The 15,483-nt window shown below is 34.4% G+C and overlaps 1 protein-coding gene across 3 annotated transcripts; it reads right to left on the bottom strand.

Annotated features, from left to right (window-relative positions):
• Positions 1–367: 367 nt before the first annotated feature.
• Positions 368–15,143, bottom strand: LOC141683553 (E3 ubiquitin-protein ligase BRE1-like 2). 3 transcript variants are annotated; one of them, XM_074488292.1, is made up of 21 exons: positions 15,049–15,143; positions 14,615–14,708; positions 13,356–13,427; positions 12,981–13,197; positions 9,466–9,627; positions 9,284–9,371; positions 8,984–9,199; positions 8,432–8,599; positions 7,970–8,163; positions 7,778–7,861; positions 7,550–7,669; positions 7,292–7,478; positions 7,055–7,215; positions 6,730–6,801; positions 6,541–6,617; positions 4,052–4,246; positions 3,087–3,159; positions 2,911–2,997; positions 2,477–2,817; positions 2,238–2,400; positions 368–738 (listed from the first exon to the last, which is right to left on the bottom strand). In XM_074488292.1, the coding sequence occupies exons 4-21, from the start codon at positions 13,086–13,088 to the stop codon at positions 607–609; spliced, it is 2,628 nt and encodes an 875-aa protein (XP_074344393.1). In that variant the 5' UTR covers positions 13,089–13,197; positions 13,356–13,427; positions 14,615–14,708; positions 15,049–15,143; the 3' UTR covers positions 368–606. The 3 variants fall into 3 exon arrangements, with proteins under 3 accessions (XP_074344393.1, XP_074344394.1, XP_074344395.1); XM_074488293.1 differs by lacking the exons at positions 14,615–14,708; positions 15,049–15,143 and adding an exon at positions 13,884–13,954; XM_074488294.1 differs by lacking the exons at positions 14,615–14,708; positions 15,049–15,143 and adding an exon at positions 13,639–13,657.
• Between the last annotated feature and the right edge of the window lie 340 nt (positions 15,144–15,483).

The following is a 15,483-nucleotide window of genomic DNA, read 5'->3' on the forward strand; positions in this document are numbered from 1 at the left end:
CCTTGATCTGTTGCATGGATACGGCACCCGTTTATTAAAAAATTAGCATTTACTCATCCCTACATTCAATATATACCTGAACAAAGTAATATTTCTCAAAACAAGCATTTTATTAAATCTAAATTGACATTTCATAAGAAGATTAAAAACAGAAGATATTTAGCGAGTATGAAATTGTTGCAAAATAATACATTACCATTTTTTATGTCAAATGCCCAGGTATTCAAAGATTTGAGACAAAATTCGGTTCCTAAACAGTATTCACAGTAATCTCGGAATTTGTATTATATATTATAGATTCCCCACATAGCCCGATGTACGTGAAAGGACCAGTGTGTGGCTACGAACCAATCCAACTCCTACAAAATTGAGGCCAACTAGCATTTTCTACTTTTACATTCAGCTAAGCTAACCATTCACATGAACAATTTCATATACATACATCGTGAAGATATGTTAACAATGGAGAACTAACATCAGCATTAGCAACTGCAAAAGAGATACACAACTATCCCTTTCTCTACATCAAAGAAAACTAATAGTGCCTGTTTCTTACGGATCAATACAACAACCAACTCCACAGATGACCCGAATAAAAATGCTCTTTTATATCTTCACAAAACGGACATCACTTTGTCCAAACGCAGTTCCACAACCTGGACACTTCCGATGTCGGATCTCTAAATTTCTTTGAATGCAAGGATTGCAAAACAGATGATAGCATTTCACGATAACCACCTGTCAAATACAAAGAAAATCCAATATGGTCACAAATGGTTTTATATTATTAAGGGCAAGTGACACACCTACTTGTTCTAAATCAGCCAGATTATAATGTCACTTGTCCAGTATTGAAGCCAGAGGCATTTCACTTTAGGTTAAAAAAGGTTTTGCTTACATTTTTTTTATATTCATTTTAATTTTGTAATTATATATGATGATAGTTAAGGTCATCATCCAAATATACAATTTATAGATTTTATTTCCTTTTTCCTACTATCAAATAACTCAGAAATCAACATTAATTGAAAAAATTACCCAAAAAAATAACAACTTATAATTAAAAATTCTAACTCCTGCATTAAGTAACTAAGTCATAGGAAATTAGCAAAAAAAAAACCAAGTCATAGGTAACTATTCTTTTATTAAAACCCAAATGAGCTCTGAATGACAGCTTGACTACCAATAACACAAGGTGTCTAAGTTCCCAGATCAAACTGATCATTAAAAGATAAATGCATTGATCTAAATTCTAATATAGGCTTCAAAATGCTTGTGCTCACTTTACTACACTCAATCTATCAACTAAAAGAGAAAGTGCATTTTCGCCAACATATCACTTGCGAAACCACACTTCTTAAACTACCACTTATGTCAAAGTTTACATTTATGTCTACTCCCTTTAAGGAATTTTTAATCCATTTATATTTCTATGAGTTTTATTACATAAGTTTTCTTCGACCCTAAAACAAAGTCATTAAAATAGGAAGTGGAGGTGAAAACCCACAAACTTAGCTGAGATAGATAGAATGTGCTCAATTGGAACCAACTGTGAATTTTAGTATTGCAGGTGGTAATTTAACAACATAGTTTTGTAAGTGATATATCAGCTAAAATGCAAGTACACAAAAAATTACTATGGACAGTTCTAAAGACTTTCTACTTTCTGGTTCATAGTGGGTACTGGGGAGGGGGAGGGGGACTATATTATCTTCCTAGGCGTTACTAATCCTCTCAACATGGACGGATTGAAATGGTTAGTTATTATAGATACCTTAGGAATCAAGTGAGGAGCAAGATAAGTGAAAGAAGACCTATACTAAATGCTGTTTTTTCCCTATAGTCGACATACTATCAAGTACAGGCTGCAGGGAGGTGAGAATCGAACTCTATACCTCTTTTAACACAAGGAGCACCTTTCACACCCGGCTTGGGCACCGCGATTCTCAATAGTCCATGGGTTAATAATCCCATGAAACAAGCATAGCCCAATGCTTAAAATGACTTTAGCAACAAATGGAGCCTTAGGCACTAGCCATTATCTATTACGTCAGCATATTTACTTCCTAAACTGCATAGTGCAGATGGATGGTGCCACATGATATACTAGACACAAAAATTACAAGATAGTGCAAGGGACATTCCCATTTAAAAAACAATAAGATTGTTTTTATTTAAAATATAGATGGATACGGGATTATATAAATTGTACGACCATGAAAATGATGTTTGCATACCTCTTTTGGTCTATCGAAACATACTCCACATTTGAGAATACCCTTGCAATCCTTGATTTCATCCTGGAGCTTCTGAATGGCAGCCTCCCCTGTTTCTGAACTAATCTCGTCAACTTTTCCATTTAGTTCTAAGAGCTCATCATCAAGCTTCTTTCTCTCACTTCTGGTAACAGGAACTCAGTGAGTCAATGCAAACAAGAAGGATTAGTGTGGAAGGCATAACATATAGGAAATAAGACCTTTCAATGTCCAGTTCCTTTTGAATTTCATCCCACTTCCGCTGCACCTGCTCATATTCCTTCTCAGATGAAGAAACCGCAGATTTCAGCCATTTCAATTCCTTCTCAGCATCTGAAAGTTCCCACTTTGCGTTTTCCAGGTTAATTGCAAGTTGTCTATCCTCTTGAGTAGATTTCAAAGCTTCCAAAATTGAAACTTTCATCTGCTGTTCACCATGAGCTATCCTCACTTTTAAAGATTCCAACACTGCATTGACTTGTTGAAGTTGCTTTGCCAATGCTTGCTTCTCAAGAAGTAGGGAATTTTGTGCCTGCTTTGTCTTCACACTCTCAGAAACCAGCTGCAGTTAAAAAAAACCTCAGTAAGGTAATATATTTTGTCCACCAAGAGGAATACTGTTTTAGAAAAAGGAATCTCGTGAACAGAAAAGGACCTTAATATTGTATTCATCTCTTTCCGTAACCTGCTGTAACAGATGTTGGTTTTGTGTCTGCATATCTTCATATGCTTGACCAATTGTCTGAACCACAGAAAAGGGGAGTCAACAAAATGAGAATACATACACATGCTCACACATGACAAATACACCTTTTATAGCTAATCTTTCACCTCGATCTCAGAAATATAAGCCTCCGTTTCTCCATCTTTAATTTTAATAGCCTCTGTGAGCTCCAGAACATCTCTGCAGTCAAAGTAATATTTACTTATATAAATTTGCAGATTAAAATCTCTATAGGGACCATAGTGTATGCCCCCCAAAAGAAGATAAAACAATCAAGGACCAAGTAAAAAACTGAGACTAACATTGCAAAAACTTTCTTAAGCATTAAAGGTACGTTCAATTCTCCCACAGTATTAAAATCCGATTCGATACACCTTAGCATTAGTTGGTAACTTGGTTGTCAGGAAATTGTTTTGGTTTACTCAAGTAGGAAGTTAAGAGGGCAGAGTCTTATAGTCAATAATCTAAACATGCATATTAATGAAATGTATTTCATATCTTAATTCCTTTAAATAATACCTAGTAGTTACCACTTCTACTATCATCATTAGGCACAACCCAGAACCAGAGGATGTTCTAGTCCTAGAAAAGCTTAAAAGCAGCTAGAAGGTTCGGATGTCAAGAGTTGTCATGACAGAGAGCAAATGCTTTCTAAGTGGTACCATTAAACTTTGTAGATCTTGAAATTTATTCCTAATTTACCTAATAAACGTCGACGGTCAGTAGCCCTAGCAGGAATCTTTCTAGGGTACTCCCAAAAATGTTAATAGTGGGAAATGCAAAACGTCCTTTTTTGAGAGAACTCATATACAAATAAATAGACACATATTATATAAACATCCAAAGCATTATGAGTAAAACAGGCCAAATAGTACTCCATGAGATATGAATCCCCACCCTACTTCAAAGTAAAAACTTGTGTCATATCTCAACCAACTCTGCTATCAAAAATTTGTTAACATAACACAATATTACGTCATGTTTAAAATCAGAGTGATTATTTATGAAGCAGTTCAGACAAAACCAAATACGAATCGTGTTTCTGATTAAATAACAGAACAAGAGACAAGACCTTTCAACAGCATCATGTTTGGTCCTCAAATTAGCTATTTCAGATTCTGCAGCAGATAATCTTTGTACGCAAGCTGCCTCTGCTTCATTTGCAGCTTTCACCCTCAACTCTAAACCATGTTCTTCCAATGCATTTCTTAAAACAGCTGCTTGAGCATGAGCTCTCTTTTCTGATTCTTTAATTTCCCTCACATCTCTAAACCAGGAAGAATTTACATATGATAAGTATATCTATGGAACAATGGTCATATGAACTAACACTTGCTCATCAATATAAAATTTGTAGCTCACAACTACTACAACAAATGAGCATCAGACAAAATGGACAACTCTATTTTCCTTTCTCTATTTTACTTTCTCTGAAAAAAATATTAGAAAGGTTAATGCTAATTTTGGCCAAAATGCTCTGATATCCTTAAATTTGACCAAATGGGCCAACATTACTACTACATTTCATTGACACTTAAACCTGCTAGTTTATTTTACGGAAATTCTGCCAGAAATGCACTTGTAACTCGGAGATAATTTTTTTCCCATAAAGGTCAACAACAAAACCTTAATACACATATATGCCTCCACCGAGGCACGAACATTCAAACTCTTTTTACCAAGAGACAAGGGGGTATCCACTAGGCTTACAATGAAATAGTACATCTTGCAAGTCAGAAAACATCATCTGCAAAGCATGTGCATTTTTTATGACCAGATATCATTAAATTTGTTTACCAAGTTTATGTCAGTTAAATGAATCATAGATATCCAACTGGCCAACTTATAACCAGAGGATTCAGCTGCTTTATCATTAAGCTGCAACATTTAAAAGACCAATTTTAGTTTTACATTTTTTTCATTCCTATACTATGTTCATGTTCTTCTCTTCGAAAGTCAATGTGGCAATAATGGTCTAGAGTGTAGCAACTTTCGTGTTACATGTTATATGTTGATGACTCTTTACAGATTTTAGAACGGCTTGGGATAATCCAAACACAATGTATATGTTTCCATGCTGTGTAAAATTAAGAGTCTGCAGATAGTTAGCATTACAAAAGTAAGTGATAAAAAAGCTGCCACTTAAAATTCTACATATTCTAATACTCTCCTGGACTTGCAAATTGCTAACTCTAAACTTCTATATATCTTGTAATATATTTTATTTGCCTGCCCTGAAAAAGTACCAAATTATAAATAACTCTTGCTGAACTTAAAAAAAAAAAGATATCTTAAGTCCAACCCGAGTACGGTGGAGTTGGGAGAGTATGTAACAAGTATGCACAAGTCAGGAAAACAAAATATAAAATGAAACGTAAAAATATAATAAATGAAAAGCGAAGAAAAGTGAATAGCCAACAAAGTGCAAAAGATGTCTCTCTTAGTCTAAAATACTCACTTTTGCAGTGTCAATGAATATATGCTACATGATCACTACATAATTAAAATAGGATTAAATATTTGATAAGCATGTGAAAATCTTGCCAATTTTTTATATATGCTCTTTAACATTTGCATAAGTTTCCAAATATTTTCACAACCTTACTTACCACTCTTAACAAAATTCTATCTTTTACTACGATACTTATTTTTGCAGTGTCAAGGAATATATAGTAATGTCCGGTAAGAGTGGAGACAGAACAATCTTAACCAGGACCATTCATCATCACCTCTATTAATGTCATGTCAAGCTTTTAAGCACTGTTATCATGAAGACGACTAGCCGGCGCGAAGGTGATCGGGCGCCGAGAGCCTCAAAGCCCGACTTGGTGCCGTGCTAACCATGTCTATGGCGTACCGCCCGATCCAATTGACAGTACACAAAAAAAAGATGGAGATAAAAATGATATCAAGATGGACGACTTTGCTTAATATTCATCATTCTTATGTTTTTAACTGCTTGGACATGTTTAATTTATGAATATGAATGTTATTATGCAGTCACTATGCCTAATTTGAACTTGTCATTCTATTGCTTGTAATTTAAATTATGGAATTGATGTGCTTATATTTTATTAAATCTAGTGAGCATATGTATAATGAACAAGTTGTACAACCTTCTTCCTGTGGCAATCAAAATTCATAACAGGAACCCCATTCAATGTCTGTTCTTTTCTGATCCAAAATTAAGACTTAAAGACAAAAGCTACTTACTCGGTGCAATAAAATTTGTGAAAAGAACATGCAGCACAAACAAATATACAACTCTTATAGTCACCTTGGAATATTTTAACAAATAACAAACCACTTCACTAATTACTTGTTCTTTCTGGAAATGGAATATGTTAGCGCTTTGTACTAATATGCTTCGATTATTATCAAGAGTACACACTTTCTGCCAAACAGTAGACAGATCATTATTTACACCAAACATCACCATCACTTATTTTGCCTTACAATAATAAAACAATGATTAGTTCCACCGCTGATATTATAAAAAGTTGTACGAAACCGAAGAACATAAATCCTTATGCGAGATTTAGCTACAGCAAAGATGTTTACCTGTTGTCATATATCTGTTGGCCTACCATGTCCAGGAAAATGAGCAATTCTTGTTTTTCCTTTTGCAATTTCTCACTCTGATACAAGCAACAAACAAGCCACCAGAATTCATATGTTAAATCAGTTTGACGCCACGAAGACGGAAATAAAAATATATTGAGGAACAAATTAATCTGGTATTTTACTTACAATTTCCTTCAGAGATTTGAGCCTAGCCATTTGCTCGGCGCATTTATCAACCAAATTTCTCTTTTCACTAGTCTACCAAAACAAAAAAGAAGGTAAAATTTCAAAGAAAAAAGTAGTTCAGCAAACATGCATGTTATTATTTGCTAGCACAGTTTCATATTGGATGTACTTCTTAAAATTTTGACTTGTAATTAAAAATGGACAATTTCTCAAGGTAATACATGTCTTTTGTGTTTATACATAACCTAAATTCTCTAGAGTTCCACAACAAATAACCTGTACGTTATATTAACATGAGCAGCATACAATCAAAGGAAGACGGAACCTTTTCACCCAGCAAGGCTTTTAATGACAGGGAATTTTCACGTAGAGTAAGAACTTCATCAGCTGTCTCCTTCCAACTAGTCAACTGGGATTCCATCAGTCCCAATTCTTTCGACAGAGCTGATGCCATCACGTGAAATTCTGTTTTAATATCTTTTCTTCCTGGAGGAGGTAATGTTTTTTAGAAGCCAACTTTAACATAACCGAATATAAAGTACAAGAAGGTAAACTTTTAAACCTGAATCTTCCAAAGTTTCTTCCATTTTAATCTCTAACTCATTATTTTCAGTGATACACTTCTGCAATTGCTGCTCAAGTTCCTTAATCATAGATTCAGCATTACTAATTTTATTCTTTGCAACATCTGCTGCTTCTGCTTTTCCATTCAATTCTTTCTCCCTTCGCATGACGAAAGACCTGTCAGCCTGGAATCCAACTTTAATAAATACATCATTAAAACCAGAAAAAAGAAATGCATATAGCATCGCAGCTTCACCTGCAGTGCATCTGTCAACATCTTGTACCGTTCTGCTTCGGCAGACCAATGTTGGAGCTGGTCATTCAGTGAAGTGTATGGACGGGATGAATGGACAAACTTATTATCATTCAGTTCATTCTACAAGAGCACCATAACTAGTAAATTTAGATAAATTCACCAATTTTTTGTCAAAATGAAACTATTACATGTATTTATGAAAAGGAAAAGAAAAAACAGATACACAACCTGAAGAATTTGCAGCTGTTTGGACAAGATCACATTGTCCTCACGAGCATCTTGTAGCTCAGCAAAACGATCAGCTGCCAATATCTACATAAAAGAGGTAAGAATGGTAGCAGCATCAGTAGATGTATATGTAGTTATGTACTCTTGTATGAGAGAGTAAGAAAACAAGAGAGTTGACTAAAATATACACACCTTTGTTTCCTCTATTAAATCTTTCAATTCACGTAAACCCATAGACTTATCTGCATGCTTTTCTGGTGACAAACTTCCATTTGCGGCCCCTGAAACTAGACTATGCACACCAGATGCCGCATCCTTCTGCATTTTAAGGTTAACCAGTCTTCTTCTACTTTCTTCGAGTTCAGCCATGCTCTCTTCCAGCTCACCTTTTGAGAAAAGTCAGGCATTCATCAAAAACACAAAACTAACTATTTTACATGGTTCTAATAATCCAGAGGTTGAATAATAGTTCTAATAAGCATAATTCAGAGGTTATCAACAACCTCTAGATATACGAGTCCTAAACTGAACAAAGCATATGTAAAGCAAATATTTAGAATCCGATGCAAACTTGATTTTTAATCAAGACTGAAAAAACAAAAGGGTGCATCATGTAATCTTTAAGTCAAAACACATCTTATGGATATTAGAAACCTGCAAGACGTTTAATCTCTGATTGATCCATTGAATGACTACCAATACATGCCTGAATCTCATCAGCATATTCTTTATGCTTCAAATGTAGAATATCGATCACCTCATGCAGATTATTAGCCTCCTCTTTCATCATATTATCAATCTTAGACAACTGCACAACAGTATCTGCATACTCCAGAATGTAACAGAGCACATTGTCAATTCTAAATGGTTATGAAGAAAAACAGTATCTAACATTGATATAAGAAACAGCAAAGTGTATACCGACTTGAATTTAGTCCTGACAAAAGTACTTTTCCAGTGATTTAAGCAGCTGTTTGTAAAAGTGTGGCTTACATACATAAATAGTCGATGCTTTGTCTAATTGTTATTAGTATATTTTTCTTGTGCTTTCCGGAAAACAAAGTACATCCTATTATTTATCACAGGTACCGGACTAGCTTTAGCAGATAGTCGGAAAGCAACAAAAGGAGTTCCATAATCTAGCGAATTATAATAATAAGTGATGTTTATATATAGTATTACTTAATTATAGGCAAGTTTCCCGACCTTCTCCGGATGGCTTCCCATGCAAAACCTGCCTTATGCTTTCAGCTTTGTCTCTTTGTGCCTCAATAGTATCTTCCAGGAATTTCATCATTTCTAGAGTTGCAGAATGACGAGAAGCAAGTGCTTCTCTAACATATAGAGATCCATCGCTTCCACAGCTCAATTCTAATAATCTACAAAGAAACATCTCCTCTGCAGGACATGATGGAACTGAACCTAAATTACAGATAAGATACAATTAATCAATGCATTTATGGGGATCACCAGTATCATGCAAAGTAAACTAATATCGTTAAAAACCTCTAACACGGTCTGCACGATCCAACATCTGTATCGTACTTTTTCCTGCCCCAGCACGTGCGCCAAGAAAAATCAAATCATCAACCAACTACATCAGAAGAGCAAGGAAAATATTTAAAATAATAATAACATAAATTACATAGTGACAGCAGAATAACGAGATGTGCAAAAGATGAAGCAACCTGATTCCATAGTTGGTTCACTGTGATTAATATCTCATCATATGAGGACTGTTTGTCCTTCAGTTCTCTTATTCTGCCTTCAAGATTGTGCAACTCATGCTTCTGCACGTCTAACTGCTGAACAAGTTTCTGATTCTGATACTGCAGAACTGCTGCGTCAACCTGCAACAAGGAAAGTTAATTCACCAAATAAATACCCATGAAATAAAAGCAAAAGATGCATTACTCTTATTGGTGAAAATTAGAAGCAAGCATAGTGAAGTTCATAGTGTATGATATCAATCAAGGAATTTAGAGTTATCATTAAATACTCTACATTGTTATTTTATCACATTGTCATCAAAATATATAAGTATGTAGAGGTAGTCCAAAAGAATAGCGCATGCTTGAAATACTGTCACATACAAAAATCAGTACCAGTACCCTTCTGATTTAATTTCACAATTTAAGCATTGCAAACATATTTTATACAAGGGCAATTTAACTGAAGTAGAAAAAAGAGGTAACATCATGTACTAAGCAGTGGGTTGTTAATCCTAAGTTTCTACAAGTTTCTACAATTACATTGATTTACCTAGCTTTTTACAAGTAAACTGCCTCCCTCATATTATTATTACCATTGGACCATATGATATTAGACTTCACTTGACGAGTTGGACTTCGATGCAAATTTATTATAAATAATTTCCTCCTGCTGTGGAATCATCATGCAATTGCAGTTGATCTGCAGCTCACTCACCTAAAATTGTTTGGCTTCATGGCTTTATTTGGTTAAAAAGCAAAATATTTTCAATATAAAGGTGGAAGAAAATATGTAAGAGACAAATAGTGACTGAAAAAAAATGTTAAATGATGTTTGTGAAAAAAAATTGAAAGTAGGAATAAACATTCATCCTTATTCTTTGTGATCAATCTCTAGACTAATTTGGTAATCAAGGAAAGCAAGAATGAAAAGAAAATTATGGATATTAACCAACAAACAGTAAAAACTCATTTTGTTTTTTCCAACCAACAAAACTTCATTATTTTCCTACTTGCGATATTATTCCTTGTCAGTTTGGCATCAAGCTTACTTCCTCAAAACCGACATTGCTGACCATTATTCAATTACGTAGTTCTCCAAAACTATCAATTATTTTCTACAAATAACAACTTAATTCAGTACCTAGTGCCTCACTAATTCCTACGTCACCTGGACTTGGGTACGGGTGTTGGACACGGGTCAGGATCCGGGTGCCAAACTCTTACCTTAAAAAACTAGGATCCATGGATATGAAACCAAAATTGATCACAGGTGCGAGGATTTGGCATATAACCTTTACATATGTGATAATATACCTATTATTATATTTTTTACATTTTTATAAAGTTGGTGTTTTTTACAAATGGAACATATACGTAAGTGTACACATCGAATTTATAGCATAAATCAAACAAATAGCTTTAAAATAGTTTTCTATAAACATCACTAATATGAAACGTTGTTGTGAGGCCTTCTAAATCATCTTATAGTAGAATGCTTCAAGTTGAAGTGTCTGCTTTTCATTTGAAAGATCCGACTCAAATCCCACACCCACCCTATATCATGCCTGATCGAAACAAGTCTGCGGGCAAAACTGAAGAGTCATAGGTAACAGAGAATAATTCCAGTCACCTAGTAACTTCGACACATCAAAACAGCCAAACCCTTGACACTGGTTCAGCCGCAACCTTCTTCCACCACTGTAGCTTTAACCAACATCTTTTCTTCCATATCTACTACACCAAATTTGTATCTAGTGTCATGTTCAAATTTCCAACACTCGACACTCAGATATAAGTATGTACACCCGGACATGATTGTCACTTGTCATGTCGGTCGACTAGTCGACTAAGTGGTGACTGAATGTCAACTCAACAAGTCAACTAGCTAAATGTCGATATTTCGATCGCCTGGTCGACTAGTCGACTAGTCGAGCTGCTGAATGTATATTTTTTTTTTTGCATGCTGCACTACCACATCACATCACAGTTGTATCAGACAATTGTTATTAATCAACTGTTACATATTTCACGTAATTGCAAGTACTTTTCTTTGTTATTATTTGTTAACTTTTCTAGCTTTTTCATCGTTCTATCCAAGTGTAGGATTCTTAATTCCTTAGAATCTGAAATAAAACATTGTGGAAGGAGTTGGAACTTAGAACCTAGAACTTAGAAATTTAAAATACATAATATATATACATATGTGTGAGTGTGTTTATATATAGTATTTTTAATTTATAAAAAGCGGAGGTCCGTCGACTCGCCTCGACTCTTCGACGTGACAACCATGCACCCGGACACTTATTTCAGGCCAAGAACATATATATTTCTCAAAAAAAAATCGTGTGACATTTGGACACTGTAACCATATCGGTGTTCGATACCACGAGCCGAGTCCAGGTGAAGAAGTTTTCTATTAAAGCTAAACCAAGCTTCCAAACCCCTATCCCATAACAAAACCTTTGACCATACATCGATTAACAGAGAAAGAATGAGGAAAAGAAAAAACAAAGAATAGAGAAAGAAAAGGGGAAGAACAGGCCAAAAAAAGTATTTAGAAAGAAAAAAAATGGGGCAGTTACGCGCCAAACATATGGCTGACAAAGTTGCAACATACTGCTGCAGGTATCACCTGCCACCACAACCCTTTGCTGCCTCAGATCGTCACTGTTGTTGCAGGTGCTATTTCTTTTAAGGAATAATGAAATATATTTCTATTGTTAAACAGAATCTTTATATTTTCTGATTCAAAATTGAAGCCTCCTCCCCTTCTCTGTTAAGGAGACAAAGGTCCTCGTTTTAGACTGACCTCATCTCAGAATATATTGAGAACCCTCACTTACAGCAGGAAAAACCATGAAAACCGAAAAAACCCAAACAAGGAAACAGAAAAGACAATCCTCCACAACAGGTAAGTCAAGGTACGATAGCCTATCACACTATGAGCTAAGGCTAGAAATGATATCCCCTTAAAGCCTTCCAATGTTAGATGTAGCTAGGGCCGAGCAGAAAAACCGAAACCGAACCGAAACCGGTAAAAACCGACTAACACCGAACCGATTAAAACCGAACCGAATTAAAACCGAGAAACTGAACCGAGAAAATCTTTAATAATCCAACTCAAGCCCAATTGCTTAAGAAGTTGGTAAAAGCGTGATCTCTCAGAAAGTGTTTAATGACTCAATTAGACAAGTCATGGTCAACTATAACTTTCTTTATGCAAGTAAGATAGACTGGACATTCTATCGAACCGAAGTTTTGAACAAGAAAAAGCAATTTTCACTAAAAGCATGTCTCGTCGGACGGATAAATTAACAGAACAATATTAACAAAAAGAGGTCATATAAAAGCAGATTATAAAAAAAAATCACATTAACTGACCATATGTATAGTGTATAATGATTGTGAAAAATTCATATTCATACAACATTACTAGTCTATAAATTTTGAGTTATTATAATATCAAGACAGCAAGAGACGAGGGGGCTTACAGATTTGTTGTTATCTGGTGAATTGGTTGAGTGGCGAGCCATGGGCAATGGAAGAGAGTCCAGACGGGCTAGCTTTTTCTTTGGCTCATCTGAATCTGTGTTCTCCATTAAAGCCCTTCAGCAATGCTCACCATCACATACACAACAATCCAAATTCTGAATTTTTTAGCCAGGATACCTTTAGATTTTCTGTTAAATCTGACTGGTGTAGTTTTTTCTGTTTTTTATTACAAGGAAGATAAAACCGATTAGGTGCAGTGTGAAATACAGTGTTCCACTCCCACTTATCTAAATTTAAATAGTAATAAAGAGATTCATTATTACAATCCAATAAAGTAAGCAATTTTGTATTACATATTGGTTCATCAATTTTACCTTTTCCAGAACAAATAATTATTCGCCTCTGTGTTGGAAACTATATCACCAGGAAAAAATGCAATGCCGAACCTGCAACACTCATAGTCACCATGAAACTATTTAGCACAAACTTTAAAATAATGAACCTGGTCAAATTAATCATCAGTACCAAAAGTATTCTTATTAATTCGATTAATATTATAATTGATTAAACATGCAACCTTACTTTACACAATAATTTGAAATAGCACCTTAATACTTATATATGTGCAAATAATCTCGAAATAAACCAAATACTTACCTTCAGTTCCTTCAATGTCACATGATTTAGTAGTCCAATTAATAATCAAACTATATAATTGCAAACATCATGCAAAATCTGTAAGCATAATTAATTTTCTATAATTTAGTAATGTGACATTATATTGTATAAAGCACAGTAAATCCTAGTCACTAGGGGCATAGTTGAAAGACTACTTGCAACATAGTCCTAATAACAGTTATAAAACAATATAGGTAAACCAAAATATTGACCTTAGTCCTTACGTAGTAATTCTGTTCCAATGTTTTACACCTTCACGTAGTGATTCTGTTCCAATAATTTACATCTTCACGTAGTGATTCTGTTCATATAGTCGTAAATATATTACATTTTGCTATTGTTATATTATGCATGGAGTATGCATTTAAACGGATCATGTACAACCATTACCTGTACTCTTCAATTTAACCCTCATAGCCATGTCAACCTGACATGACATGGGCGTGGGTGGGCTCTAAATCGGATCCTTCATGTAAAAACTGGACACTGTTCAAAATAATTTACAAAACCTCACAACAACTAGTTGCTAAAAAATGATGTCCATAGATGAGTATTTATATATTATCCCTTTGATTTATGTTATAAATTTGACATATATATAGTTCATGTGTGTTTTATTTCTGGAAGACACTAATTTTAAAAAATTAACATAAATAAAGAACATGTATAAATTCACTTATGTAAAGGTTATATGCCAAATCCCCGCACTCGAGTCCCTAAATTTTTAAAACCAAGAATCTGACCCTTGGATCTGCACCCGTGTCCGTTGTCCGGGTAACATAGCGCAAAACGAATATCTATACCTACCAACTACATATATAAGATACGATGGAAATAAATAAGTGAACATACATGATTATGCATAAGGTCATACGTTCTAGCAGCTTTAAAGTAACACTTAAACAACAGAAAATTTATTGAACTGCCAAAATTATGGTAAAGCTAAGAATAATACCTCTTTCGCAGATATTATTTTTTAAGAACGGGGAAGTATTCCTCAAGCGACACCAAAAGCAAGTCCGATAATATCAATATCATCAAAAAATAACCTGAAACATATTCAACAGGGAAAAAAGACATATAATAAATCAACTGTATGGCAAACTTGTCATGTAAAAGCTGAAAATGCAAAAACAATAAATTCGAGTATAGAAATCGACAAACGAGAAATCATAAAAGGCTAGGCTAGTAAACTCATATGCTAGCTTGTGCGTGTATGTGTATCACTAATACTGAGGAGAGAATTAATTCATGAAACGAAACCCTAGAATGGAAAGATAAGCAACAATTCTATTTATAAACACAAATATATACAAACTGAAATATATTAAATAAATTTATGTATTTATTCGTGGAAACAGAAGTACAATTGATGATCATGGTACTTACAATTGATTCAGGGAGTTCCCAGTGTTAGTTTGAGCGTGTGTGTTTGAGTGGTGTCTGTTTTCAAGAGTTCTTGTTCTTGTCGGGTCAACCCATTAACCGACCCGAATAAATGGACCCACTTCTTGTTCTATTCAGAGTATACAATACGTATTTGTCATGGAATCTTGGATACCGGATTATATTAAATACACAATTATTTAAGGTAAAAAGAAGAAATATTATTTATTATAATGATCTGTATTCAATTTTTGAGGAAACTAGGGATTTTTGTCCGGGATAAGCAAGATTGTTATCCAACAATTTTTTAAACGTAAACTGTTATACAAATGAAAGCAATCGGTATATCGTATTCTGAGATGGTGAACTCTTAATTATATTAACGAACAAATAAAAAATAATAAAGATGGAACAAAAAACATAATCGTCAATTTCAAG

Source organism: Apium graveolens, chromosome 9 (assembly GCF_009905375.1).
Source record: "Apium graveolens cultivar Ventura chromosome 9, ASM990537v1, whole genome shotgun sequence".
Taxonomy (NCBI): Eukaryota; Viridiplantae; Streptophyta; class Magnoliopsida; order Apiales; family Apiaceae; genus Apium; species Apium graveolens.